The 27,583-nt window shown below is 42.6% G+C and overlaps 1 protein-coding gene and 1 long non-coding RNA gene across 2 annotated transcripts; both read left to right on the top strand.

The window, feature by feature from the left end:
- Positions 1 to 1,820: 1,820 nt before the first annotated feature.
- LOC135539972 (uncharacterized) lies at positions 1,821 to 3,351 on the top strand. The gene is made up of 3 exons (XR_010455694.1): positions 1,821 to 1,915; positions 2,485 to 2,507; positions 3,031 to 3,351. It is a non-coding gene; the product is annotated as an uncharacterized LOC135539972 (long non-coding RNA).
- A 2,914-nt stretch (positions 3,352 to 6,265) lies between these two features.
- On the top strand, positions 6,266 to 25,440 carry crbn (cereblon). Its single transcript, XM_064966250.1, has 11 exons — positions 6,266 to 6,385; positions 6,967 to 7,073; positions 7,325 to 7,527; positions 7,783 to 7,932; positions 16,255 to 16,417; positions 16,790 to 16,852; positions 17,066 to 17,150; positions 17,707 to 17,822; positions 20,257 to 20,321; positions 21,440 to 21,571; positions 23,756 to 25,440. The coding sequence occupies exons 1-11, from the start codon at positions 6,313 to 6,315 to the stop codon at positions 23,937 to 23,939; spliced, it is 1,341 nt and encodes a 446-aa protein (XP_064822322.1). The 5' UTR covers positions 6,266 to 6,312; the 3' UTR covers positions 23,940 to 25,440.
- Positions 25,441 to 27,583: the final 2,143 nt, after the last annotated feature.

The following is a 27,583-nucleotide window of genomic DNA, read 5'->3' as shown; positions in this document are numbered from 1 at the left end:
AAAACAATAAGATTCACAACATTTATTCCATGGGACAAAACGAGGTCCAGAGTATGACTGACAGTGAGTAGGTCCAGAGACATGTTGGGCAAAACCCACTGAGTTGATGATGACTCCAAAAGCCTTTTGGAGTGGGTCTGTGGACTTTTCCATGTGAATATCAAAGAATATTATCTGCTATGATTACAAGGTCCGATAGGAATTCAGGGAACTCAATGAGGAACGCTGTATATGGCCCAGGAGGCCTGTAAACAGTAGCTATAAAAAGTGATTGAGTAGGCTGCATAGATTTCATGACTAGAAGCTCTAAAAGATATCCTTTGCGGGAATGCACGGGGGATATGTCACTAGTGTAGCCAGGAGGTGAGGCCTCATTTAACACAGTAAATTCATCAGGCTTAAGCCATGTTTCAGTCAGGCCAATCACATCAATATTATGATCAGTGATTAGTTCATTGACAATAATTGCCTTTGAAGTAAGAGATCTAACATTAAGTAGCCCTATTTTGAGATGTGAGGTATCACAATCTTTTTCAATAATGACAGGAATGGAGGAGGTCTTTATCCAAGTGAGATTGCTAAGGCGAACACCGCCATGTTTAGTTTTGCCCAACCTAGGTCGAGGCACAGACACAGTCTCAATGGGGATAGCTGAGCTGACTACACTGACTGTGCTAGTGGCAGACTCCACTATGCTGGCAGGCTGGCTAACAGCCTGCTGGCTGGCCTGCACCCTATTTCATTGTGGAGCTAGAGGAGTTAGACCACCAAGTGCTGAAGCATGTAGAGTGTAAAAATGGTCTGTCCTCAGGTGCAACACTCCCCACTGAGTTCCAAACTGCCTCCTAAAGCAAGGTCAGCACAAAAATGTTTTGTCTGGGGCTTCATGAAATGGGTTTCCATGGCCGAGCAGCCGCACACAAGCCTAAGATCGCAATGCCAAGCGTTGACTGGAGTGGTCTAAAGCTCGCTCCCGTTGGACTCTGGAGCAGTGGAAGTGGGTTCTCTGGCGTGAAGAATCACACTTCACCATCTGGCATTCCGACTGACAAATCTTGGTTTGGTGGATACCAGGAGAACGCTACCTGCCCCAATGCAATAGTGCCAACTGTAACATTTGGTGGAGTTGGCTTAATGGTCTGGGGATGTTTTGCATGGTTCACCTTTGGGATGAATTGGAACACCTACTGCGAGTCAGGCCTAATCACCCAACATCAGTGCCCGACCACACTAATGCTCTTGCGGCTGAATGGAAGCAAGTCACTGTAGCAATGTTCCAACATCTAGTGGAAAGCCTTCCCAGAAGAGTGGAGGCTGATATGTCATGGGGGGGGGGGGGCAACTCCTATTAATGCCCATGTTTTTTTGAATGAGATGAACAGGTGTCCACATACTTTTAGTCATGTAGTGTATATAATTGATGTCTGGACCATTCAGTTTCACTTTAATCAGAGGTTTCAGATTATATATGACTTGGATTGGGGAGGTGTGGTGGAAAAGTAACATTTGCTTGATAAGATTTAAAAGGAAGCTTACATGGACGGCATTTTTCTATTACAAACAGCACCCATAGACTTACGTGATTGTAGACATGCCTGAACGCAGCTGAACATAGGTATATAATTCCAACATAAAATATGATTTAAATTTCAACGATTTCTGCCTACATCGCCCAGTGAGCAATGAGCTGAGCATGTGGCGATTGAATATGACGTTCCATTTTGTTCTATAAAGGCCCTCCCCTTTCTTCGTCACGTCCTCTTTCAATTTGGTGTCTTCGCTGTTGAGGTAAGAAAAATTGAAATATGTCCCAAAACAAATCCAACTGAATCACTAGTAATTGTTTGCCATCCATTACATCCAACAACTGTGTTATCTTTAATTGCAGACACATCTCCACAAGATGAGAGCAAAGGTGAGTTGATAAATATCTAACTATATTAGCGGGCTTTTGTTTGACTCAGTCTCTAAGCAGCGGCTAGTTAACTAACGCTACACAAACATGTCTCTTAACGACAACGTGTCTAAATAGTTGGGCTTCCAATTATATTATGGAAACATTGGCAGTATCCAATATTACTTTTTAAAGGGGGAACGCTTAATTGGCGCAGGAGTTAATTTTGAATGTTGGATATACAATTTGCTTCATACATGGCGTATTGGTTGTTTGCTAGCTTGATCACGTTGGCGAACAAGGTTTCACGGCCCAATGGCGCACAATGTACTAACAATATTACTTGTAATGCATTTTGTAGATTTCAGGAATGGCTTATATTAGCAGGATAAATTATACTGTTCACCAGTGCCATGCCTACTGCGTGTTTGTATTGTCTTGACTCTTAACATTGTGACGCATGGTCCGCATTGCCATGCCAGGTATTCACGTGTCTTCCTGTTTAGATCCGCAGCTTGTGCTGTAAACATGAATGATTCCTTGTTTGGTTGTAAATCTTTAAATTGACTTAAGTGTTATTTTGTTTTTAGTGGAGGAAGAAGCGTATGCGCAGGTAAGGATAATTTCCTTTAAGGATTTTCATCTGAATGTTAATGCTACTTTGTAGTTTCGTTCAGATATGCATTCTACTACAGTCTTCTGTTTAACATGGATACCTCACATATTTGCAATCTACTACAATAGATTTGACACCCATGTATATGACTGTTTTTCAAGCTCATACGAGTTCAATTCCGGGTGTATGTTGAATGTTTGTTCATTCGGGGCTGCAGGTAGTCTAGTGGTTAGAGAACTGGGCTATTAACTGCTAGTTTGCTGGATCGAATCGCTACGGTGACAACTTAAATATGTTCTACCCCAGAACAAGGCAGTCAACAGCCTACTGGGGAGCCGTGTGTCATTGTAAATAGATTTAAAAAAATGGTAATTGACTTGCCTATTTAAATAAACATTACATTTAAATAGTACATGACAATGGTGGGATTAATGCTAATCATTGCTGGGACTTTTACAAACTGATATGGTGTGTAATGATGCAGCCCTGGTCACTAATTGACACTTTCTGGTCTTTGTAGGCTGAAGCGTAAAAGGCGAAAGATGAGGCAGAGGTCTAAGTAGACTGGCCCTTTCCCCTACTGCTGTGATTGTTTTTCTCCACCCACTCCAAGCCCTCTGAAGCCAGCAGTCCATGATTTGAAAAGAGCTGAACCATGGTGGTCTGAAGCTGGTCTCGTTGGTGTGAAGGACAGATTCTGCCTACCCAGCCCTCTACTCTGCCAATGGCTCCTGGCTGTTGACTTCTGCTAGAATCTCTCCTGTCGTTCTACTCTGGCCTTTTACCACCTGCACAGCTGATTTGTTGTAAAGACCATAATAAATATTTGGTTTACTAACCACATTAGTCTGTTAACTTTGATTCAGGTTCAAATCTTATTTTATTGGTCACACACATTTAGTTGATATTGCGGGTGTAGTGAAATTCATGTCTTTCGGTCCAACCAACTTGCACTACACTTAATGCTTTTGATAATGTTGGAAACTAATATCTGGGGAACCAGTTGACGCTTTGGAATCCCCGTTGCAGTACAATTTGGTTTACATTTGTACAGCTGTGGACTTTGAACTGCCCGGGGGATCAGTAATATAGTTGAGGTTCCAGCTTAACTTCTCTGTGACATAGGAAGATGACATCGACAAGAGGCCTTGTACTATTTTGCCTGTCCTAACCATTGACTTGCATTCAGTTGCACAAACCCTTTCTGAAATAATGGCACTATGAAAATCACTTGCAGGTCTATCTAGTTTGGTGCAAACTGGAAGGACTGGTCTGTGGAGCCATCTAGTGGCAATTTGAGGCAAACAGCTAATGGGAACACGTCTTTGAAACTTCAAATTAAGTTCCTGAACAGTGGTCTTCCAGCGTGCCAAGTTCTCTTAGACCCCTGATTGGCATGTTCCCTCTCCTCTTAATGGCATCCTGACGGGTATGGCAACTGCACTGCTTGTGACGAAGGTCCAGACAGCCCAGCGCAAGGCCTGAATCTGCCAAAGATGCTGCTGTCCATCCGTTTCTATCCCCAGGCAGTAACACTTACCTAGCTACTGCTTTCCTGTCCACATTGATTGTCATTAATATTTATCCTGCTACTGGTAGTTTAAACACATGGAATCGTGTTACCAAAAAAGTGTTAGAAATACAAAGTATCTGAATTTCTTCAAAGTAGCCACCCGTTGCCTTGACAACTTTGCATATTTGGCATTCTCTCAACCAGCTTCATGAGGAATGCTTTTCTAACAGTCTTGAGGGAGTTGGCACTTTTCGTTAATCTGGTCCAACTCATCCCAAACAATCTAAATTGGGTTGAGGTCGGGTGATCTGATGCAGTACTCCACTCTCCTTGGTGAAATAGCCCTTACACAACCTGGAATTGTGTTTTGGGTAATTGTCCTGTTGAAAAACAAATAGTCCCACTAAGCCAACACCAGATGGGATATCGCTGCAGACTGTGTTAGCCATGCTGGTCAGGTGTGCCTTAAATTCTAAATAAATCACTGTCACAGGCAAAGCACCATCACACCACCATGTTTCGCAGTGGGAACCACACATGCGGAGATAAATCTGTTCACCTACTCATCTGGCAAAGTTGGTTGGAACCAAAAATCTCATGTGGACTCATCAGACCAATGGACAGATTTCCACCGGTCTAATATCCATTGCTCATCTTTCTTGGCCCAAGAGTCCTTATTGATGTCCTTTAGTAGTGGTTTCTTTGCAGCAATTTGACCATGAAGGCTTGACTCTCAGTCTCTGAACAGTTGATGTGTTTATAACAAACTTAGAAGCATTTATTTGGGTTGCAGCTAAGTCTAATGAACTTATCTCTGCAGCGCAGGTAACTGGGTCTTCCTTTCCTGTGGCAGTCCACATGAGAGCCAGTTTCATCGCAGCGCTTTTGCAACTGCACTTGAACAAACGTTCAAAGTTATTATTTTTTGGGATTGACTGACCACGTTTTAAGTAATGATGGACTGTCATTTCTCTTTGCTTATTTGAGATGTTCTTGCCATATGGATTTAGCCCTATTTGGTAAAATACCATCTTCTGTATACCACCCCTACCTTGTCACAACACAACTGGATTAGCTCAAACACATTAAGAAGGAAAGAAATTGAGCCACTGGGCCTGACTGGACTGGACAGATCAGAGAACATTAAGAGATCAGTGGTCAGCACAGCCTTCTCCGGATCACATATATCTGCTGTCTATGGACTCGCCCTTCCACTGTCGTAATAAAAACCAAAATACAAAAGAGGAGTCCAATTTGTAAGTCGCTCTGGATAAGAGCGTCTGCTAAATGACTTAAATGTAAATGTAAATTACACAAATGAACTTTTAACAAGGTACACCTGTTAATTGAAATGCATTCCAGGATACTACCTCAAAGCTGGTTGAGAGAATGCCAAGCGTGTGCAAAGTTGTCATCAAGGCAAAGAGTGGCTGCTTTGAAGAATCTCAAATATAAATCCTATTTTGATTTGACACTTTTTTGGTTACTACATGATTCCATGTGTTATTTCATAGTTTTGATGTCTTCACTATCTTCACAATGTAGAAAATAGTCAAATAAAGAAAAACCCTTACATGAGTAGGCATGTCCAAACTTTCGACTGGTACTGTATATTCTTATGCGCAATGCAGAGTGCCAGGACATAGCCCTTAGCTGTGGTATATTGACCATATACCACAAACCCCCGAGGTGCCTTCTTAATGCTATTTTAAACTGGTTACCAACGCAATACGAGCAGTACAAATAAATGTTTTGGCATACGAGTGGTATACTGTCTGATATACCATCGACTGTCAGCCAATCAGCATTCAGGGCTCGAACCACCCAGTTTATAAATTACCATAGTATGTATATATTCCTGCTACCAGTCACTTTTCAGTCTGTTTTACATGTATATTCCACTACCAGTCACTTTTTATTTATAAATCCACCTCAACCGCTCCAGTACCCCTTAACATTTAGTAAGGTACTGGCAGTAACCTGTATGTACTTGCATTCTCGTGTTTCTAACTCACATTGTAGTTTTTGTGTGGTTGACATTTTTTATATTGTTGGGAAAGAGCTATCAAGGTACAGTTTCACACCTGCTGTGTCCTGTGCACGTGGCGAATAAACTTTGAAACTTTAACCCAAATGTATAATTAATATGAGAACCGGAATACAAGACCAGCTCCTTCCACTGAGGGACGATAGTGAGTCGTTTTCGACGCATATCCTGCGATAAGACACCACTGAGAAAGAAGAGTCAAAACCATTTTTTTGTACAGTCTATGGTGTAAACAGAAGGATATGGCCGACGAGAGGGGTGCAGGCGACAACAATATCAACGACAACATGGGCAACCAACTACAACTCTTACCCGGTAAATGTGTCTTCAATTGAATTGCATTGGTAGACTAGTGCACTGAATACTTTGGTTATTGTAAATGGTAAAGCCTCGTTATGCAAGCCAAAATCAGTTTTGTATTCTGCAAAGAACCGAGGCCACACCACTTCAAGTGACAGAGCATAATCAGCTCACTCAATCGCTGTCGCAGTGAAGCACGTTTTTTTTATCTTGACGGATTGATTGCTTGTTGTATCATTTGTAATATCTTGCTAGCTAGCTATGGAATTGTTTCATCAGACTGTAATTAAACTGTCTATTTAGCTGGCTAGCTACCATGTATGCTAATGTAATTTAATCCCCAGCTGATAGTCATGTCAGTCTACTTACACTTGGCATTAAAATGCATTAGCTTGCTAGAGCTAGGTTTTCTGGTCTGTGTGTATGATCACTGGTAATCATCATCTAAATGCATGTCCAACAGGTTATGCTATTGTCAACACGATGACTAAGGGAAATACTTACATTTTTTTTTTAACAATGGGGTCATTTGAAGTAAAAGAGAAAGTACATATTTGCTTGTTTAAGTATGTATTGCTTGCCACTCACTATTATAGAAAATGAAGAGGAAGAGGAGAATGAGATGGAGACTGAGGACCGTGACAGTGAGGATGCAGAAAAACCAAACATAAACTTTGACCCCAGTCTTCCAACTTCACATGCTGTGGGTTTCATATTTACTTCTACAAAGTATTGTTGTGCAGCTGTATCAGCATTCAGTATGGGGTTTTCTACACACACAGTACTAATTCTTATTTCCGTATCTGGGAAATGCTTCCCTTCTTCCTTTTAGTCACTTAGTCAGTAATTTATTCAAATAAGCAGTGCAGTTAGATTTGCCTACTGATTCCAGTAGTGCTGTTTCTTCATGTATCTTATAATGTCTCTCCCTCTAATGCCCCCCTTCCCTCCCAGTACCTGGGCTCAGACATGGAGGAGTTTCATGGGCGCACAGTGCACGATGACGACAGCTGCCAGACCATCCCAGTGCTGCCGTTCACAGCTGTCATGCTGATCCCAGGACAGACCCTGCCGCTGCAGCTTTTCAGACCGCAGGAGGTCAGCATGATGCGAAGCATTATCCAGAGAGACCGCACCTTTGCTGTTCTTGCACACAGGTATGGCGGGAGAGAGGAGGAGGAGAATGGGAGAGGGGGACAGGGGGGGGAGAGTGTATGGGTTCAGAAAGAGTGGGAATCGTAATGGGCTGCATTCAATTGGCTACCCCTCTCCACAAAGTTTTCTCTTGCTCATTCTCCGTCATGTATTAGAATACATTGGATTGGTGTGTATTGTGCTGTGTTTGAGCATGGCTAGAGTAGAGCACAGTAGGGTGTTGCTAAATAGGTGTGTCTGTATCCCCCCACCTCCAGTGAAACAGGCGAGGTGCAGGCAGAGTTTGGGACGACGGCTGAGATCTATGCTTACCGGGAGGAGCAGGAGTACGGCATTGAGACAGTCAAAGTGAAGGCAGTCGGGCGGCAGCGGTTCAAGGTCCATGAGATCAGAACCCAAGCAGATGGGTGAGTGGAACTAAATGTTACTGACCAGATCAGAACGACCTAAATCCTCGTAGAACCTGGGCATAGTAATGAGTAAAACGGCTAATCAGACACAGACCAACATCTATCCAATCTGTCTATCAGTTGAGCTTCACTCTGACTTTCATCATCATTCTCAGGTTCATAACGGCATTATCTTCATAGCCATATACAGTTGAAGTCGATAGTTTACAGACACTTAGTTTGGAGTCATTAAAACTTGTTTTTCAACCACTCCTCAAATTTCTTGTTAACAAAATATAGTTTTGTCAAGTCTGTTAGGACATCTACTTTGTGCATGACAAAAGTAATTTTTCCAACAATTGTTTACAGACAGATTATTTCACTTATGATTCACTGTATCACAATTTCAGTGGGTCAGAAAGTTACATACACTAAGTTGACTGTGCCTTTACACAGTTTGGAAAATTCCATAAAATGTCATAAATGTTTGATAGACTAATTGACATCATTTGAGTCAATTGGAGGTGTACATGTGGATGCATTTCAAGGCCTACCTTCAAACTCAGTGCATCTGCTTGACATCATGGGAAAATTAAAAGAAATTAGCCAAGACCTCAGAGAAAAAACTGTTGATCTCCACAAGTCTGGTTCATCCTTGGGAGAAATTTCCAAACGTCTGAAGGTACCACGTTCATCTGTACAAACAATAGTACGCAAGTATTAGCACCATGGGACCATGCAGCCGTCATACCACCAGGAAGGCGACGCGTTCTGATTCCTAGAGATGAACGTACCTTGGTGCGAAAAGTGCAAATCAATCCCAGAACAACAGCAAAGGACCTTGTGAAGATGCTGGAGGAAACGGGTACAAAAGTATCTATATGCACAGTAAAACAAGTCCTATATTAACACAACCTGAAAGGCTGCTCAGCAAGGAAGAATCCAATGCTCCAAAACCGGCATAAAAAAGCTAGACTACGGTTTGCAACTGCACATGGGGACGAAGATCATACTTTTTGGAGAAATGTCCTCTGGTCTGATGAATCAAAAATAGAACTGTTTGGCCATAATGACCATCGTTATGTTTACAAGCCAAAGAACGCCATCCCAACCGTGAAACACGGGGGTGGCAGCATCATGTTGTGGGGGTGCTTTGCTGCAGGAGGGACTGGTGCACTTCACAAAATAGATGGCATCATGAGGTAGGACAATTATGTGGATATATTGAAGCAACATCTCAAGACCGCAGTCAGTAAGTTAAAGCTTGGTCGCAAATGGGTCTTCCAAATGGACAATGACCCAAAGCATACTTCCAAAGTTGTGGCAAAATGGCTTAAGGACAACATAGTCAAGGTATTGGAGTGGCCATCACAAAGCCCTGACCTCAATCCTATAGGAAATGTGTGGGCAGAACTGAAAAAACGTGTGCGAGCAAGGAGGCCTACAATCCTGACTCAGTTACACCATCTATGTCAGGAGGAATGGGCCAAAATTCACCAAACCTATTGTGGGAAGCTTGTGGAAGGCTACCTGACATGTTTGACCCAAGTTAAACAATTGAAAGGCAATGCTACCAAATACTAATTGGGTGTATGTCAACTTCTGACCCACTGGGAATGTGATGAAATAAATAAAAAGCTAAAATAAATACTTCTCTCTTACTATTAATCTGACATTTCACATTCTTAAAATAAAGTGGTGATCCTAACTGACCTAAGACAGGGAATTTTTACTAGGATTAAATGTCAGGAATTGTGGAAAAACTGAGTTTAAATGTATTTGGCTAAGGTGTATGTGAACTTCCGACTTCAACAGTAAGTAGAGATTATGTATGTATGAGCAGGAAATATTTTGTAAGTGATACCATAAGTAACCACAAGATGGAAAACTCACTTTATTTGTATTATTTGAGTGGGAAAGCACATAAGACACTATTCCCTATAAAGGGTGGACAATCATATATCCTCAGAGACAGTGGTAAACCAATTGTTTTGTGACCAGCAGTATATAGTTACAGCAGTGTTTCTTTCCCAAATACATGGTTGTTGAGAGTTAGAATAGTAGAATACACAAGGTGCAATTTCGAAATTTGGTTGTGCATAAGCAACTCCTGTTGGTATTTCAGTCACTAACCAGGTTTCCATCCAAACTATCTCGAACCAGAATAGAAAGAGGAGTGGGAGGCCCCGGTGCACAACTGAGCAAGAGGACAAGTACATTAGTGTCTTGTTTGAGAAACAGATGCCTCACAAGTCCCAAACTGGCATCTGCAAAACACCAGTCTCAACGTCAACAGTGAAGAGGCGATTCCGGAATGCTGGCCTTCTAGGCAGAGTTGCAAAGAAAAAGGCATATCTCAGACTGGCCAATAAAAAGAAAAAATTAAGATGGGCAAAAGAACACAGACACTGGACAGAGGAACTCTGCCTAGAAGGCCAGCATTCTGGAGTCACCTCTTCATTGTTGACGTTGAGACTGATGTTTTGCGGGTACTATTTAATGAAGCTGCCAGTTCATTACCAGTCAAAATTTTGGACACACCTTTTCTTTATTTAGACTATTTTCTACATTGTAGAATAATAGTGAAGACATCAAAATGACAAAATAACACATATGGAATCATTTAGTAACCAAAAAAGTATTAAACAAATCAAAATATATTTTAAATTTGAGATAATTAAATGTTTCCACCCTTTGCCTTGATGGCTGCTTTGCACACGCTTGGCATTCTCTCAACCAGCTTCATGAGGAACGCTTTCCCAACAGTCTTGAAGGAGTTCCCACAATGCTGATCACTTGACTCCTTATCCTTCACTCTGTGGGTCAACTCATCCCAAACCATTTCAATTTGGTTGAGGTCGGGTGATTGTGGAGGCCAGGTCATCTGATACAGCACTCTTATCACTCTCCTTGGTCAAATAGCCCTTACACAGCCTGGCGATGTAACTACATGATTCCATGTTATTTCATAGTTCATAGTCTTCAGTATTATTCTACAATCTAGAAAATAGTTAAAATAATGAAACTCTTGCATGAGTAGTTGTCAATTTTTGACTGGTACTGTACATGCACACTGAACTCAAATATAAACGCAACATGTAAAGTGGTCTCATGTTTTATGAGCTAAGATCACAGAAATTGTAAATACACACAAAAAGCATATCAAGAATCTGATTAAACAACATGATAATTACACAGGTGCACTTTGTGCTGTGGATAATAAAATGTGCAGTTTTGTCACACAACACAATGCCACAGATGTTTCAAGTTTAGAGGGAGTGTGCAATTGGCATGCTGACTGCAGGAATGTCCACCAGAGCTGTTGACAGAGAATTTAATGTTCATTTGTCTACCATAAACCGCCTCCCATGTTGAATTAGACAGTACATCCAACCAGCCTCACAACTGCAGACCACATGTAACCACTCCAGCCCAGGACCTCCCCATCTGGCTTCTTCACCTGCAGTGTCATTTAAGACCATCCACCCGGACAGCTGATGAAACTGAAGAGTATTTCTGTCTGTAATGAAAACCCTTTTGTGGGGAAAAACTCATGCTGATTGGCAGGGTCAGCTCCCCAGTGGGTGGGCCTATACCCTCCCAGGCCCAACCATGGCTGTGCCCCTGCCCAGTCATTAATTGGGGTCTAATTTATTTATTTATTTTGATTTACTGATTTCTTTATATGATCTGTAACTCAGTAAAATCTTTGAAATTGCTACATGTTGGATTTATATTTTTGTTCAGTATAATAATCATCATTCAAAATAAACTTGGAGTAACGCAATGAAATGTTGTGGTCATCCCACTATGACTTGGGAAAACATGCAGTTTATTCTGCTACATAATAAATAAGTTATGATGAACTTCAAATAGTGGTCAAAGTGCAAGTTGATGAGCTTGATGGTGGTTTCCAATAAATATCAAGGGGCTTATCCTGTTGACATGATGATCGATGCTTGGCTGCCATTTGACAAATAAAAGTCTTCGCACTTTTAATAATCCATAATAGGCATCACTACAGACTCTGGTTCGATTCCAGGCTGTATCACAACCGGCCGTGATTGGGAGTCCCATCGGGCGGCGCACAGTTGGCCCAGTGTCGTTTTGGTTTGGCTGGGGTAGGCCGTCATTGTAAATAAGAATTTGTTTTAACTGACTTGTCTAGTTAAATAAATACAAAAATACCCACACTATTTTTGCGCGCTGTTGGCAAGTGAGCACGTGCCAATACCGGAGTGGGCACATTCACTATCTAACGCTACATTTATTGTGACAAAACCATCAGTTGTGATGGAAATCCATTTAACATGCCCAATTTTATTGAACCACATCTCTGGTGGGAAAATGTGCATATTTGGTTGAGGCAGAATTTATATTTATATTTACATTGATTTTGTTAGTCATTGTCACTCACTCAGATGTCATATTAACATGACATAAGTCATGGCAAGGTGGGTAGAATTGCAGGATGTTATCTGTGAAAGTGAAGCTCTGGTTTAAACTGGCATTGTTGTTCTGTAACACAATTCATAATTTTAATCCAAATTTTAACTGAGGAACTTTAAATTGAGTAACATTTTTGCTGCAACTAAAGTTTCTGCAGATAGGGAAGGTGCGGACATTTCAGTTTCTTCATTGAATATTTAAATACCTCACACAGTTCAGTTCATATTACATTCCAACATATATGAGACATGGAGGAAGAACAGGCTGCTGCACCTGGTTATTATAGAGGTCAATTGCTCACTAATTAAGCTGTTCTAGGACTTTAATTCACTAAGATCCTCATTGCCATGGAAACCCCATGTGTTCCATGTACATTAATAGTGTTTATAATGATATCTCTCGCGTCTTCAGTCGGTCTATTCATTAGTAGCTGTACATAGACCCCCTGAGTTCAAAACAATTTGGACCTGTTGGTGCACTTGGTGACTTACCTATGATTATGTGTCGGCGGTCATTTACCCTACACTGTGACCACCCTGCGATCTATACACCCTGGTGACCTCTTCAACATACAGTGCCTTGTGAAAGTATTCGGCCCCCTTGAACTTTGTGACCTTTTGCCACATTTCAGGCTTCAAACATAAAGATATAAAACTGTATTTTTTTGTGAAGAATCAACAACAAGTGGGACACAATCATGAAGTGGAACAACATTTATTGGATATTTCAATTTTTTTTTAACAAATCAAAAACTGAAAAATTGGGCGTGCAAAATTATTCAGCCCCTTTACTTTCAGTGCAGCAAACTCTCTCCAGAAGTTCAGTGAGGATCTCTGAATGATCCAATGTTGACCTAAATGACTAATGATGATAAATACAATCCACTTGTGTGTAATCAAGTCTCCGTATAAATGCACCTGCACTGTGATAGTCTCAGAGGTCCGTTAAAAGCGTAGAGAGCATCATGAAGAACAAGGAACACACCAGGCAGGTCCGAGATACTGCTGTGAAGAAGTTTAAAGCCGGATTTGGATACAAAAAGATTTCCCAAGCTTTAAACATCCCAAGGAGCACTGTGAAAGCGATAATATTGAAATGGAAGGAGTATCAGACCACTGCAAATCTACCAAAGACCTGGCCGTCTCTCTAAACTTTCAGCTCATACAAGGAGAAGACTGATCAGAGATGCAGCCAAGAGGCCCATGATCACTCTGGATGAACTGCAGAGATCTACAGCTGAGGTGGGAGACTCTGTCCATAGGACAACAATCAGTCGTATATTGCACAAATCTGGCCTTTATGGAAGAGTGGCAAGAAGAAAGCCATTTCTTAAAGATATCCATAAAAAGTGTTGTTTAAAGTTTGCCACAAGCCACCTGGGAGACACACCAAACATGTGGAAGATGGTGCTCTGGTCAGATGAAACCAAAATTGAACCTTTTGACAATAATGCAAAACGTTATGTTTGGCGTAAAAGCAACACAGCTCATCACCATGAACACACCATCCCCACTGTCAAACATGGTGGTGGCAGCATCATGGTTTGGGCCTGCTTTTCTTCAGCAGGGACAGGGAAGATGGTTAAAATTGATGGGAAGATGGATGGAGCCAAATACAGGACCATTCTGGAAGAAAACCTGATGGAGTCTGCAAAAGACCCGAGACTGGGACGGAGATTTGTCTTCCAACAAGACAATGATCCAAAACATAAAGAAAAATCTACAATGGAATGGTTCAAAAATAAACATATCCAGGTGTTAGAATGGCCAAGTCAAAGTCCAGACCTGAATCAAATCGAGAATCTGTGGAAAGAACTGAAAACTGCTGTTCACAAATGCTCTCCATCCAACCTCACTGAGTTCGAGCTGTTTTGCAAGGAGGAATGGGAAAAAATTTCAGTCTCTCGATGTGCAAAACTGATAGAGACATACCCCAAGCGACTTTCAGCTGTAATCACAGCAAAAGGTGGCGCTACAAAGTATTAACTTAAGGGGGCTGAATAATTTTGCACGCCCAATTTTTCAGTTTTTGATTTGTTAAAAAAGTTTGAAATATCCAATAAATGTCGTTCCACTTCATGATTGTGTCCCACTTGTTGTTGATTCTTCACAAAAAAATACAGTTTTGTATCTTTATGTTTGAAGCCTGAAATGTGGCAAAAGGTCGCAAAGTTCAAGGGGGCCGAATACTTTCGCAAGGCACTGTATGTCTACTGTTTATTAGCATTGAAATAGTCATCAGTCACACAGAGAAAAGACGATCCATATCATAGAGTACATACATCCATGGATGTATTCATCTCAAAGGCAAGCCTTTCTCCTCTGACATGGTTATATCACTGTAAATGGAGAAAATGGACTTGAATCTATCTTGTTGTATTTTCCACAATTTAGTCAGTCACCAGACTATTTCATTGAAGGAGCCTAGTTTAAATGTAGGCCTAAAACATGAGGTTATTAGCCTATAGCCTAGTGAAAATGACATTTATTGTAGCTCACCTTTTGACTGAAAGATGTCAACCAGCTTGTTGACCCTTTTCTCTTCTCTTGCACCTGGCTGTCAGTGTAATTTCATAAGGTTGTGGCTGTTTTTACTTTATGGTAACCCGCTTGTGATGACTTTGTCACTGGGAACATATCCAATTCTCTGCTAAACAAACCGACAAGCAAATAGGCCTAGTAGCAGAGATTCAGCACCATGGATAGCGCAGTGGTTGATCAAATCACTGAATCTGACTAGTCAAGCCTGTGCACTCACTGTTGTTATTGTAACATGGAACAATGTAGCAGATGTGTATTTCCTCAAGCGTGTTTGTGGACACCGTGTAACTGCCGTTTTGTTAACACTGAGTAGCTGCCATTTATATTTTGAGCATTTGCCAGTGTCACAAAGCTAGTTTGGAGATTTGGGAATGCGAGATGGAGATTGCCTTCAGTAAATGTGTTGAGGTGGTGTGTAGCATGGAAATAATAGTAAGCAATACAATTTAAAGTCATGCACGTAAGTGATGTTTTCTATTGGGGACTTTACGTTGAGTAGGCCTAAGCCAATATTTAGGCCTAAGCTAAATATGGTTGGCTGCTAGCATTGTGATGACTGGTCTAATGTATGAATGAAGCCAGAGAGTTAATATGTCCGGCAGGGTTCTCTCCAAAGAATGTAAGACTGGCGCTACGCCACCTTGTGGACTGGCTGTGCCAATATCTATTTTTTTTAATTGCAGGTACCACACCCTAATATGGTATGTTTGTGCTCTGTGTCCAGTTTATGCAGCTATCCGCACAAGCTATCTGCAATTAGCACTCCTTCTAGGATGTTTTTATATCATCTGAGCAATGTTTGTACTTTTATCTGTTGCATAACAGTTTATGGTCAAATATTATATTACCTATATTATGGAAGCCATTTTGGATTTACACAACAACAACAAAAAACTATACCTGGTAAAATGTTAATGGACACCCCTTCTGGGATGTTTTCATGTCACCTTTTTTATTTTACCTTTATTTAACCAGGCAAGTCAGTTAAGAACAAATTCTTATTTTCAATGACAGCCTGGGAACAGTGGGTTAACTGCCTGTTCAGGGGCAGAACGACAGATTTGTACCTTGTCAGCTCGGGGGTTTGAACTTGCAACCTTCCGGTTACTAGTCCAACGCTCTAACCACTAGGCTACCCTGCCGCCCCACCTGAGGAATGTTTGCACCAAATTGCATGCTTTAATCCACCACGTAATGTTTTTTTCACTCAGGCCCCAGATTATCTCCTCTCTCTGATGAAGTATGCTTTTGCTCTGTAATTGAAATGCATAGTATACGTACCTAAGGGTTTATTCACTATCTTTGTTTATCTAGCCCCCAATTCTCTCTCTGTCTTTTTCTTGTCTCTTAGAATCAGACAGGCCAAGGTGCAGATCCTCCCCGAGCGGATTCTTCCAGACCCCCTGACTGCAGTGCAGCTCACTCCCCTGTCCCGCCTCCACATGCACCCCTCCTCCAGACCCCCTGCACAGAACTGCAAACAGGCCCAGCGCTGGTGGGCCACCTACCGCCAGGTCCGTCACACATTATTCTTGTGTAAATTAGGAACGGGGGAGGGATGGAGTCAATGTTAATTCTTTGTTAGGGTGATGTTTGGATGTTGAAGATGCCGAGGAGAGGTGGCGGTCTTCAGGCCGAGACATACAAAACATGAGATGTATTCAAATCATGGCCCAACCTTATGAAGTGTTCATATAAACTTGTTTTATCTAGAACAGACATGCTTCTTTGTCATTTGGGAAAAGGAAACATATCTGGTCTTTATACAGTTGCCCACTCCTGAATGCGACCTTGCATCCCAGTGTTTGTGTTCAACAATGAAGATGAATAAAGAAGTCCTCTTGCTGAGGTGTTGTTGTCTGTGTGTTTGCCTCTGTTCTCTTCAGAGGAAGTTCCACTGTGCCAACATGACCTCGTGGCCTCCCTGGGTCTACGCCCTCTATGACTCTGTGAGTACTGAATGCCCTGCTCATCTCTGCTCTGTAGGTTAGTGTGCTAACTTATCAGGGCTAGATAGAACTACTGTGTGTGTACAGACATAACATTTCCATTGGAACTTGATTGAGCTGATTTATTCCATAATGCAGAGAAATACTGTGAGTTTAGTGACTGTTATGACACACATCCTGTTTGTAACATGGTTTCTTGTGTTTGTCTCCCAGGAGACTCTGATGAAGAGAGTGAAGAGACAGCTCCATGAGTGGGACGAGAACCTCAAGGATGATTCCCTCCCCACAAACGCTATAGGTACAACTGCCCTCTAAGCTATGTATATACACTGAACAAAAAAATAAATGAAACAATTTGAAAGATTTTACTGATTTACAGTTCCTATAAGGAAATCAGTCAATTGGAATAAATTCATTAGGCCCTAATTTATGGATTTTACATGACTGGGAATACAGATATGAATCTGTTGGTCACAGCATCACATTTTAGCAGGGCCTTTTATGGTCTCCAGCACAAAGTACACATGTGTAATGATCATGCTGTTTTTATCAGCTTCTTGATATGCCACACCTGTCAGCTGGATGGGTTATCTTGGCAAAGGAGAAACGCTCACTAACAGGGATGTAAACACATTTTTGCTCAAGATTTGAGAGAAATAAGCGTTTTGTGTGTATGGAAATGTTCTGGGATCTTTTATTTCAGCTCATTAAACATGGGACCAACACTTTACATGCTGTGTTTATATTTTTGTTCAGAGTATTTATGCCACCTAAAATCTTTAGAGTACTACTGACAATCTCACGGAATTCAAATCCTGAACTGTAATATTCCTGCTCCCCCTCCTTCCTGTCAGATTTCTCCTATAGAGTGGCGGCCTGTCTGCCCATAGATGATGCCCTTCGGCTCCAGCTGCTGAAGATTGGCAGTGCCATCCAGAGGCTGCGCTGTGAGCTGGACATCATGGCCCGGGTGAGCACAGACACAGACATGTGCGCCCACACACAGAGCAAGAAATACACATCACTAAACCTTACAACATAAAGGCCAGGCACACTGCTCAACACATGGACCAGGCAAGGACTTGTTCATCTGTGAGAAACAGAGCCTTATCCACACATGGTCTGTGCTATCAGAAATCCTTGGGACGTCCATACCCCATTAAAGTTGAGGTAAATTTAAAATGGTTTAGGGTTTTGGTTATGGGTAGGGACGCCCCAAGGATCAATGATGGCACTGACCACCCACACACGGTTTGATATGTACCCCGAAACGCACAACACACATCCATCCAGCTGTACCGACTGACTCCCCGACTGATCTGTCTAATCTCTGACCCCCTACTCCTCCCTGCTGTTCTGTGGCAAACGCCTCTGTCTCCCTCTCTTCCCTCTCCTCTCTCTTCCCTCTCCTCTAATGTTCTAGTGTTTATATACTGAACAAAAATGTATATGCAGCATGTGACAATTTCAAGATTTACAGTTCATATAAGGAAATCAGTCAATTGAAATTAATTCATTCCCTCCCCACAAACGCTATAGGTGCAACTGCCCTCTAAGCTATGTATATACCCTGAACATAAAAATTATCCCCTCCCAGGCCCTAATCTATGGATTTCACATGACTGGGCAGGGGCGCAGCCAAGGGTGGGCCTGGGAGGGCATTGGCCCGACCACTTGCGAGCCAGGACCACCCACTGGGGAGCCAGGTTAAGCCAATCAGAATCAGTTTTTCCCCACTAAAGGGCTTTATTACAGACAGAAATACTCCTCAGCTCCATCAGCTGTCCTGGTGGCTAGTCTCAGACGATCCTGCAGGTGAAGAATCCGGATGTGTGGGTCCTGGGCTGGCATGGTTAAACGTGGTCTGCGGTTTTTAGTCCGATTGGACGTACTGCCAAATTGTCTAAAACAACATTAAATTCTCTGGCAACAGCTCTGGTGTACATTCCTGTAATCAGCATGCCAATTGCATGCTCCCTCAAAACTTGAGACATCTGTGGCATTGTGTTTTAGAGTGGCCTTTTATTGTCCCCAGTGCAAGGTTCACCTGTGTAATGATTGTTTAATCAGTTTCTTGGTATGCCACACCTGTCAGGTGGAAGGATTAACTTGTCAAAGGAGAAACGCTCACTAACAGGGATGTAGACAAATTTGTGCACCAAATTTGAGAGAAACAAGCCTTTTGTGTGTATGGAACTTTTCATGAAACATGGGACCAGCACTTGTTTGGTTTTATATTTTTGTTCAATATATTTAGCCACTGACTATATACTGTATAGTGATGATAATTTCCCCTCTGAGTCGGTGGGTTGGAGATGCTGCCTTCTTTTGTGAACTCTCTGAAGCATTGAGAGCTGTTACAGTGCTACTTCCCTAAACCCTACCTCCATCATCACCCTCATCTCTGATCACTCCGAGCCTGCACCACTGCTTGCTTGTCTCTCATTGTCCCTCAAAGACTCCCTTCAGTTCCAACGTCAACAGAAAAAGGTGCTCTGGCATAAGTCTCAGGACTTAGGGCTAAAACTGCTTCCGCACTGCGTTCACCAGCCACAGCAGGAAAACTGGGCAGAGAGGCTTAGTGTCCACTTCTGCGGGAATTGAAAGTGGAATTATGTCTGGAATATAACAGCAATTGTCTAAATGTAAAGAAAGGAACAAGTATACCGAATGTCCTTCCTTATCCTCTCTCTGTTCATTCATATTTGGGCTCCCGAGTGGCGCAGCGGTCTAAGGCACTGCATCAGTGCTCGAGGCGTCACTCCAGACCCTGGTTTGTTTCCAGTCTGTATCACAACCGGCCGTGATTGGGAATCCCATAGGGCGGCGCACAAATGGCCCATCGTCCGGGTTTGGCCGGGGTAGGCCGTCATTGTAAATTAGAATTTGTTCTCAACTGACTTGCCTAGTTAAATAAAGGTTAAATAAATATAGGGAGTGAGGGAGGAAGTGCATGGAGTTTCTATACATAAACATAAGGATGGTTGAGCATGAGACTCCCTCACACACGAAGACATGGCTCATGAGAATGTAGTCCTGTTGTACACTCCCAGATTTTGTACTCTCATGATTCCAGCACGGTCATAGAAATGAAATGAGAATGGGATAATATTAGAACAGCAGAATCTCTATGGGCATGACTGTTAGGAGATGATGGATGTGTGTGTCAGTATGGATATGTGAGGTAATTCTCTAGCTTCATTATTGTAGCTGGCTTTCTTTCCTCTGACTGAAGATAATACGCACTCTCATGCAGCTGCCTTGAGAAAGAGGGTTATAAAGAGAAACACCTGGCCATTCTGAGGTGGTTGTTAGTACAATAACTACAGGGATGTTTGCTTCTGCTACAGAGGTCTGGTGGTTTGAACATGAAGTCACATTATAGTGGTCTTTTTTTCCCACAGTGCACCTCGCTGTGTTGCAAGCAGTGCCAAGATACAGAGATCACCACCAAGAACGAGATCTTCAGGTGAGGGAGAGATGCACCTAGACTCTGAATAGTTTCTGTGTCTGTCAGGTAGTCTAACACTGGTTGTCAGAGTGAGCTGGTAGTGTGTGTGATGAGTGTTGCGAAACACAGGGACCCAAAAGCAGAGGCAATGAGCTTCTCCAGACCCATTTTTGGTTCTCTGAAGCCCTACTTGGGAACGGGCAGCTATACACTGATTATATAGAACATTAAGAACACCTTCTCTTTCCATGACAAGCTGACCAGGTGAATCCAGGTGATCCCTTATTGATGTCACTGGTTAAATCCACTTCAATCAGTGTAGATGAAGGGATCAGACAGGTTAAAGAAGGATTTTGAAGCCTTGAGACAATTAAGACACGGATTGTGTATATGTGCCATTCACAGGGTGAATGGGCAAGACAAAGATTTAAGTGCCTTTGAACGGGGTATGATAATAGGTGCCAGGCGCCCTGGTTTGAGTATGTTAAGAACTGCAACACTGCAGGGTTTTTCACACTCAACCGTTTCCGGTGTGTATCAGGAATGGTCCACCACCCGAAGGACATCCAGCCAACTTGACACAACTGTGGGAACCATTGGAGTCAACTGGTCCAGCGTCCCTATGGAACGCTTTCAACACCTTGTAGAGTCCATGCCCCAACAAATTGAGGCTGTTCTGAGGTCAAAAGGGAGGGTGAAACTCAATATTAGGAAGGTGTTCCTAATGTTTGGTATACTCTGTGTACATAACTGATGACTGATGTGTTTGATACAGTATACGTTTCAAACACACTAGATTAATGATGCTGTAGGTGCATTTGTACTCTGCTCAAATGAGAGCGATGAAGGAAGGATTAAGCAGAAGTTGTCTCTTGTTTGACATTCATCTAGTTCAGTTTCATAACCATCTCTCTGTCTACTGTCCCATTCAGTTGGTCTGACCTGTACCTTACCACAGCCGTAGCCACCTGGCCTGTGGTCATTGTAGTATGTTTGTATAAGTTTAGAATATTTGTAGTTTTAGTATATTTCTATACTTAAAAATGTTTGCATGTCAATTCAGCTGCTATTTGTACAATGTGATTTAGACAATCACTTTAAAAAATCTGTACCATGTCTCCTCTCTCCTCCTGCAGCCTGTCTCTGTACGGACCCATGGCAGCCTACGTCAACCCCCACGGCTACGTCCATGAGACCCTGACCGTCTACAAAGCGAGCAACCTCAACCTGGTCGGTAGGCCGTCCACACTCCACAGCTGGTTTCCAGGGTAATGCCTCTCTTTACATGACACGCACAATAACAGTACCAGTCAAGAGTTTGGACACATCTACTCATTCCAGGGTTTTTCTTTATTTTTTACAATTTTCTACATTGTAAAATAATAGTGAAGACATCAAAACTAGGAAATAACACATATGGAATCATGTAGTTACCAAATAAAAGTGTTAAACAAGTCAAAATATATTTTATATTTGAGATTCTTCAAAGTAGTCACCTTTGCCTTGACGACAGCTTTGCACACCCTTGGCATTCTCTCAACCAGCTTCATGAGGAATGCTTTTCCAACAGAGTTCCCACATATGCTCAGCACTTGTTGGCTGCTTTTCCTTCACTCTGCGGTCCAACTCATCCCAAACCATCTCAATTGGGTTGAGGTCAGGTGATTGTTGAGGCCAGGTCATCTGATGCAGCACTCCATCACTCTCATTGGTCAAATAGCCCTTACACAGCCTGGAGGTGTGTTTTGGGTCATTGTCCTGTTGAAAAACAAATTTTAGTCCCACTAAGCGCAAATCAGATGGTATGGCGAAGATGTAACATTCTGAAAGTATCCTAGGCCAACCAGCTTTCGCCAATTGGCTTCAGTTGGCCGGTGTGTGACCATTGCAAAAGTTGTTTGACTTTGGATAGCCTATCCTAACTAGCCCCATAGGTATATCCAAAGTGAAATCAAATTTAGCACGGTCAGTGTGCGTTCCACACCCATGTGTTTAGTGGGCATTACAATTGGGTCGTGTGCAGCTGCACTTCAAATTCAGTGTTTCCCTATATTCATTAGGCAGAGGTGATCCACCACTGCTAAATTGTTCCCGCCATCTCAAAAAAAGTATGTAAAGCATGTAATAAATAAAAAAACATGTCATGTTTGTAAATATATATTTCTGCCAAGATGCGAAAGCCGTGGGCTCAATGACTGGAAGTCTATGGGAACAGCTAGAAATAGCAATGCACCCCCGATGCGCTGGATTTGTTTTTATGGGGACACTTCAATCGATGATTACTTGGGTGCTGCCATCTGTGGGCATGTTGGCAGGATTGAAATAAAATAAACCCAACCCACAGAAAGCTTACATCTCGCGAATCTCAGTTTGGGACAATACTGACATTTTGTAGTCAATTTTGACACAAGAATACATGTTTCTGACTCAAATTATACACACAGGCCGTTTTCTACCAGAGAAGTAGTTTTTTTGGGTTAATTTGCGCTTTAATACCTTATTTGGTCCAGGAATAATCTAAGCTGCTAAAGACTTGAAAACGAAAGCGTCTGGCCTCTTTGGTGTACTGTTATTTTTGGTATGTTGTCAATATGCTAAATGTTTTTTTTTTTTTTTTACATAGTTCTCCTTGCGGGGATACATTACACATACAGCAGCTGTGTGTGTGGGTGCCTGGGTACATAACATCAGGCTTGACCGAGGTATTGACGTAGAACCTGAACTGTTTGGAGAGAAGTGGAGCGCTCCATGGGCTTCTCAGTGGTTCTGTAACATAAGGCTCCTTCAACCAGCGCCACTCCTCAGTGCTCTTCTCTAAAATGATCCCCATTATGCATTTTCTGCCTGAGACAATGCATTTGTGCCGGTGTTTGCCTCCAGTAATAATAATGACAGTAATAACGGCCTCCACTTATTCTCCTTGAGGGCTGGCACTGTTCAAGCTGAGTATTATTCAAGTCCTCTCAGAGGGGAGGTATGGAGGGGGAGGGGGAAGAAAGGGCTTTTGCTCCACTCAACCTCTCTGTGCCACACTGCTTTTCTGGGGAAGGGTGCTTTTACAGCCTGTTAGCATAAGGTGTTCTGAGAAGACTTGTTGTAGAGAGAGCAACAGACCCATAAGATGGCAGTTTTAGGCTGTATACTGGCGTTTGTCAGTATACAGCCGATTTGAATTGCTAGTGCTGCTGGGTGATACTTGTCAGGCAGCTGCTTCAAATGGTATGCTGTTGCCAAGAAGAGGACACTGGGATACGTCTTAATTTGACAGGTGTCAGATGAGTGGCTGGAGGGGAGTGGTTTGTCTGTGTGCCTTGCTTCCATCTCCCGCCGCCGTTCCCACGTGAAAGCCAACAAAGGCTTTATGACAACAATAATAAGACATGTGGCATGTAGCACAAATGCATGAGGACTAATATGTTCTTTCTGTTTTTCCTCTCTCCTTTCCCCCTCAGGTATGCCTGGACGATTGCTCAGTGTCGTACCTGTGCTTCACACATGGGATGGAAGTTCACAGCCACCAAGAAAGACTTGTCCCCTCCTCGTTTCTGGGGCTTGACCCGCTCGGCCATGCTGCCCCGCATCCCCCAGACTGAGGGTGAGGAGGGGGATGAGGGCTCCCGCCTGCTCTGCCTGTGACAACATGGGGAACTCCCCACCCCACATGTCCCCAATGGCTCTTCGATCGCCCCACCCTGTCCACTGGGCAAGGGTCTCTATTTTAGTAATCGATGCGTCCCGCCCAGCCCCCTGACAGCCATTGCAGCACATTCATCATATTAGTGTAAAGGTCATCCTGCTTTAAAATGGCATTTTCTAACATGGGGGGGGGCGGCAAGTAGGAGGTGGGAGGGGTGTTTTGTTCCTGACTGCAGGGACACTGCTGATGGAATGCGTTGCACATCTACAGATAGATGTGGGGAATGGAGCAAGAGATTAGTTCTGCAACACAGCATATTTTCCCCATAGCATGCTACTCTTGACCTGTCTGTATGGCTGTCTACTGTGGTCTGTCTATCCAGCTTCTATGCTATTTGCCACAGACACGGCACGCACCAGTGCATTGCCACTTGCTCTTAAACATAGTGGGTGTGACTTTGCATGCGGTATCCAGCTAGGTGTATATAGGCTTATAGACAGCCATCAAGAGGACCTTCAGTACCCATAATCTATCTCTAAACAAACCAATCAATAGAAAGCCACTTGTGATTCAGGTCCACTGTTTGTCCTTGATGTGTTTCTCAGAGAAGCTCAGTTCAGCTGGATCGGTCATAGAGAGTTAAACCATGTCAAATCCATGGTTTAGACGGTGTACGTACATATGAAAGTATACTGCTTTTACAAGGATGTATCATGCCTTTGTTTCATATGCCCGTTGAATGCATATGATGGAGGAATTCGGAACATGAACAATGTAAGGAAGCTATTGCTTTATTTTGAAATGCGTGGAAATATATTATTTGATTGGTTTTCATATTTTCACATTGTCTAAAATGTACACTATATGTAATACACATGTAGAGATAGAGGTTTCTATTTTGAAACAGGTGGAGGCCCATTGAATTGCAAGACACTGTTCCTCTGAAGACAAGGAGTACCTCTGGTTAGTGAAGACTAGAGTTGGTTTGATGCCTGGTGTAATATAGACTTGGATAGCAGGGCACAAGGCAGTGGAGCCGGAGATACTAGAATTTCAGTCTTTCGCCATGGTTCTATATGTGATGATGCTGCACTAAGGGCATGGCTGGATGGCGTGCCTATGGTCCAATGAGCCACACAATTAAATGGGACATTGTGTTAATTAACCTGTATTGGTTGAAAATGGCAACATTATATCAAGTGTTACCTACGTAACTATATTTTTGTTTAGATCAATGTATTTGTTTTAAATTAAGAATTGTATTCCTTGCTGATGTACAAGGTTATTTTGGCTCATGTTTATAAGTAACCAATAAGAATCAATGTAGCAATTCTGGTCTGATATAGCTGATTTATCTATGTAGAACCTCAACACTCTTGCCCCTCCCATTGCCGTGTATTTCCATTTTTAGAACATGTAATACATGATTGATTTGTTCAGCTCGATTATCAACATTTGAGAAAAGTAATTCCACGCAATAAGAAATGTTCTACAATACGATTGAGATTGTTGTTTTTTTCCCTTTGAGTTTTGTTAAGATTTTTTTGTTTTTTAAGTGTTTATATGTGATGTCCCAGTTGGTAAACCTTAAAGGTCCAATGCAGCCATTTTTATATCAAAACATTACGACCAGGAATGTGACTTTCCCAAAGCGCACCCTTTGTTGGCACCTCCCAGGGCATTAGAACTGATTCTAGAGGCTGACCCAAAACAATGCTGCCAGAGGAGAGGATGAGAGGATGCCAGAGCGGTCTTCTAGTGAGGCTTCAGATGCGCGCACACCACCCACCACTTCTGAGTATTTTACTTGCTAATGTTCAGTCCCTAGTTAACAAAGTCAACAAAATCAGGTGGAGTTGCTTTCCAAAGAGATATCCAGGATTGTAACATAGCCATGTTTCCGTGAAACAAACTAACTTGGGACATGCTGTCGGAGTCAGTACAGCCAATAGGAATAAACTTCTCTCCGGTAAAAAGAATGTCGGGGTGTATGTTTCATGATTAACGATTGTAACAATTGTAACAACATACAGGAACTCAAGTCCTATATTTCACCTGACCTAGAATTCCTCACAATCAAATGCCGACCGTATTATCGCCCAAGAGAACTCTCCTCGGTTGTCACAGCCGTGTATATCCCCCACAAGCAGATGCCAAGATGGCCGTCAACAAACTTTTTTATTTTTATTTCACTATTTTCTTTATTTAACCAGGTAGGCTAGTTGAGAACAAGTTCTCATTTGCAACTGCGACCTGGCCAAGATAAAGCATAGCAGTGTGAACAGACAACACAGAGTTACACATGGAGTAAACAATAAACAAGTCAATAACACAGTAGAAAAAAACGAGTCTATATACATTGTGTGCAAAAGGCATGAGGAGGTAGGCAAATAATTACAATTTTGCAGATTAACACTGGAGTGATAAATGATCAGATGGTCATGTACAGGTAGAGATATTGGTGTGCAAAAGAGCAGAAAAGTAAATAAATGTAAACAGTATGGGGAAGAGGTAGGTAAAATTGGGTGGGCTATTTACCGATAGACTATGTACAGCTGCAGCGATCGGTTAGCTGCTCAGATAGCAGATGTTTGAAGTTGAGGAGGGAGATAAAAGTCTCCCTCACCAATGAAGTGTTGGCTTTAGGGATGATCAGTGAGATACACCTGCTGGAGCGCGTGCTACGGGTGGGTGTTGCCATCGTGACCAGTGAACTGAGATAAGGCAGAGCTTTACATAGCATGGACTTGTAGGTGACCTGGAAACAGTGGGTCTGGCGACGAATATGTAGCGAGGGCCAGCCGACTAGAGCATACAAGTCGCAGTGGTGGGTGGTATAAGGTGCTTTAGTGACAAAACGGATGGCACTGTGATAAACTGCATCCAGTTTGCTGAGTAGAGTGTTGGAAGCTATCTTGTAGATGACGTCGCCGAAGTCGAGGATCAGTAGATAGTCAGTTTTACTAGGGTAAGTTTGGCGGTGTGAGCGAAGGAGGCTTTGTTGCGAAATAGAAAGACGACTGGATTTGATTTTCGATTGGAGATGTTTGATGAGTCTGGAAGGAGAGTTTACAGTCCAGCCAGACACCTACTTACTTATAGATGTCCACATATTCAAGGTCGGAACCATCCAGGGTGGTGATACTAGTCAGGCGTGTGGGTGCAGGCAGCGAACGGTTGAAAAGCATGCATTTGGTTTTTCTAGCGTTCAAGAGCAATTGGAGGCCACGGAAGGAGTGTTGTATGGCATTGAAGCTTGTTTGGAGGTTAGATAGCACAGTGTCCAAGGACGGGCCGGAAGTATATAGAATGGTGTCGTCTGCGTAGAGGTGGATCAGGGAATTGCCTGCAGCAAGAGCAACATCATTGATATATACAGAGAAAAGAGTCGGCCCGAGAATTGAACCCTGTGGCACCCCCATAGAGACTGCCAGAGGACTGGACAGCATGCCCTCCGATTTGACACATTGCACTCTGTCTGCAAAGTAGTTGGTGAACCAGGCAAGGCAGTCATCAGAAAAACCAAGGCTACTGAGTCTGCCGATAAGAATATGGTGATTGACAGAGTCGAAAGCCTTGGCAAGGTCGATGAAGACGCCTGCACAATACTGTCTTTTATCAATGGCCGTTATGATATTGTTTA

This window comes from Oncorhynchus masou, chromosome 5 (assembly GCF_036934945.1).
Source record: "Oncorhynchus masou masou isolate Uvic2021 chromosome 5, UVic_Omas_1.1, whole genome shotgun sequence".
NCBI classification, from domain to species: domain Eukaryota; kingdom Metazoa; phylum Chordata; class Actinopteri; order Salmoniformes; family Salmonidae; genus Oncorhynchus; species Oncorhynchus masou.
This window is presented reverse-complemented; position numbering and strand designations above follow the sequence as displayed.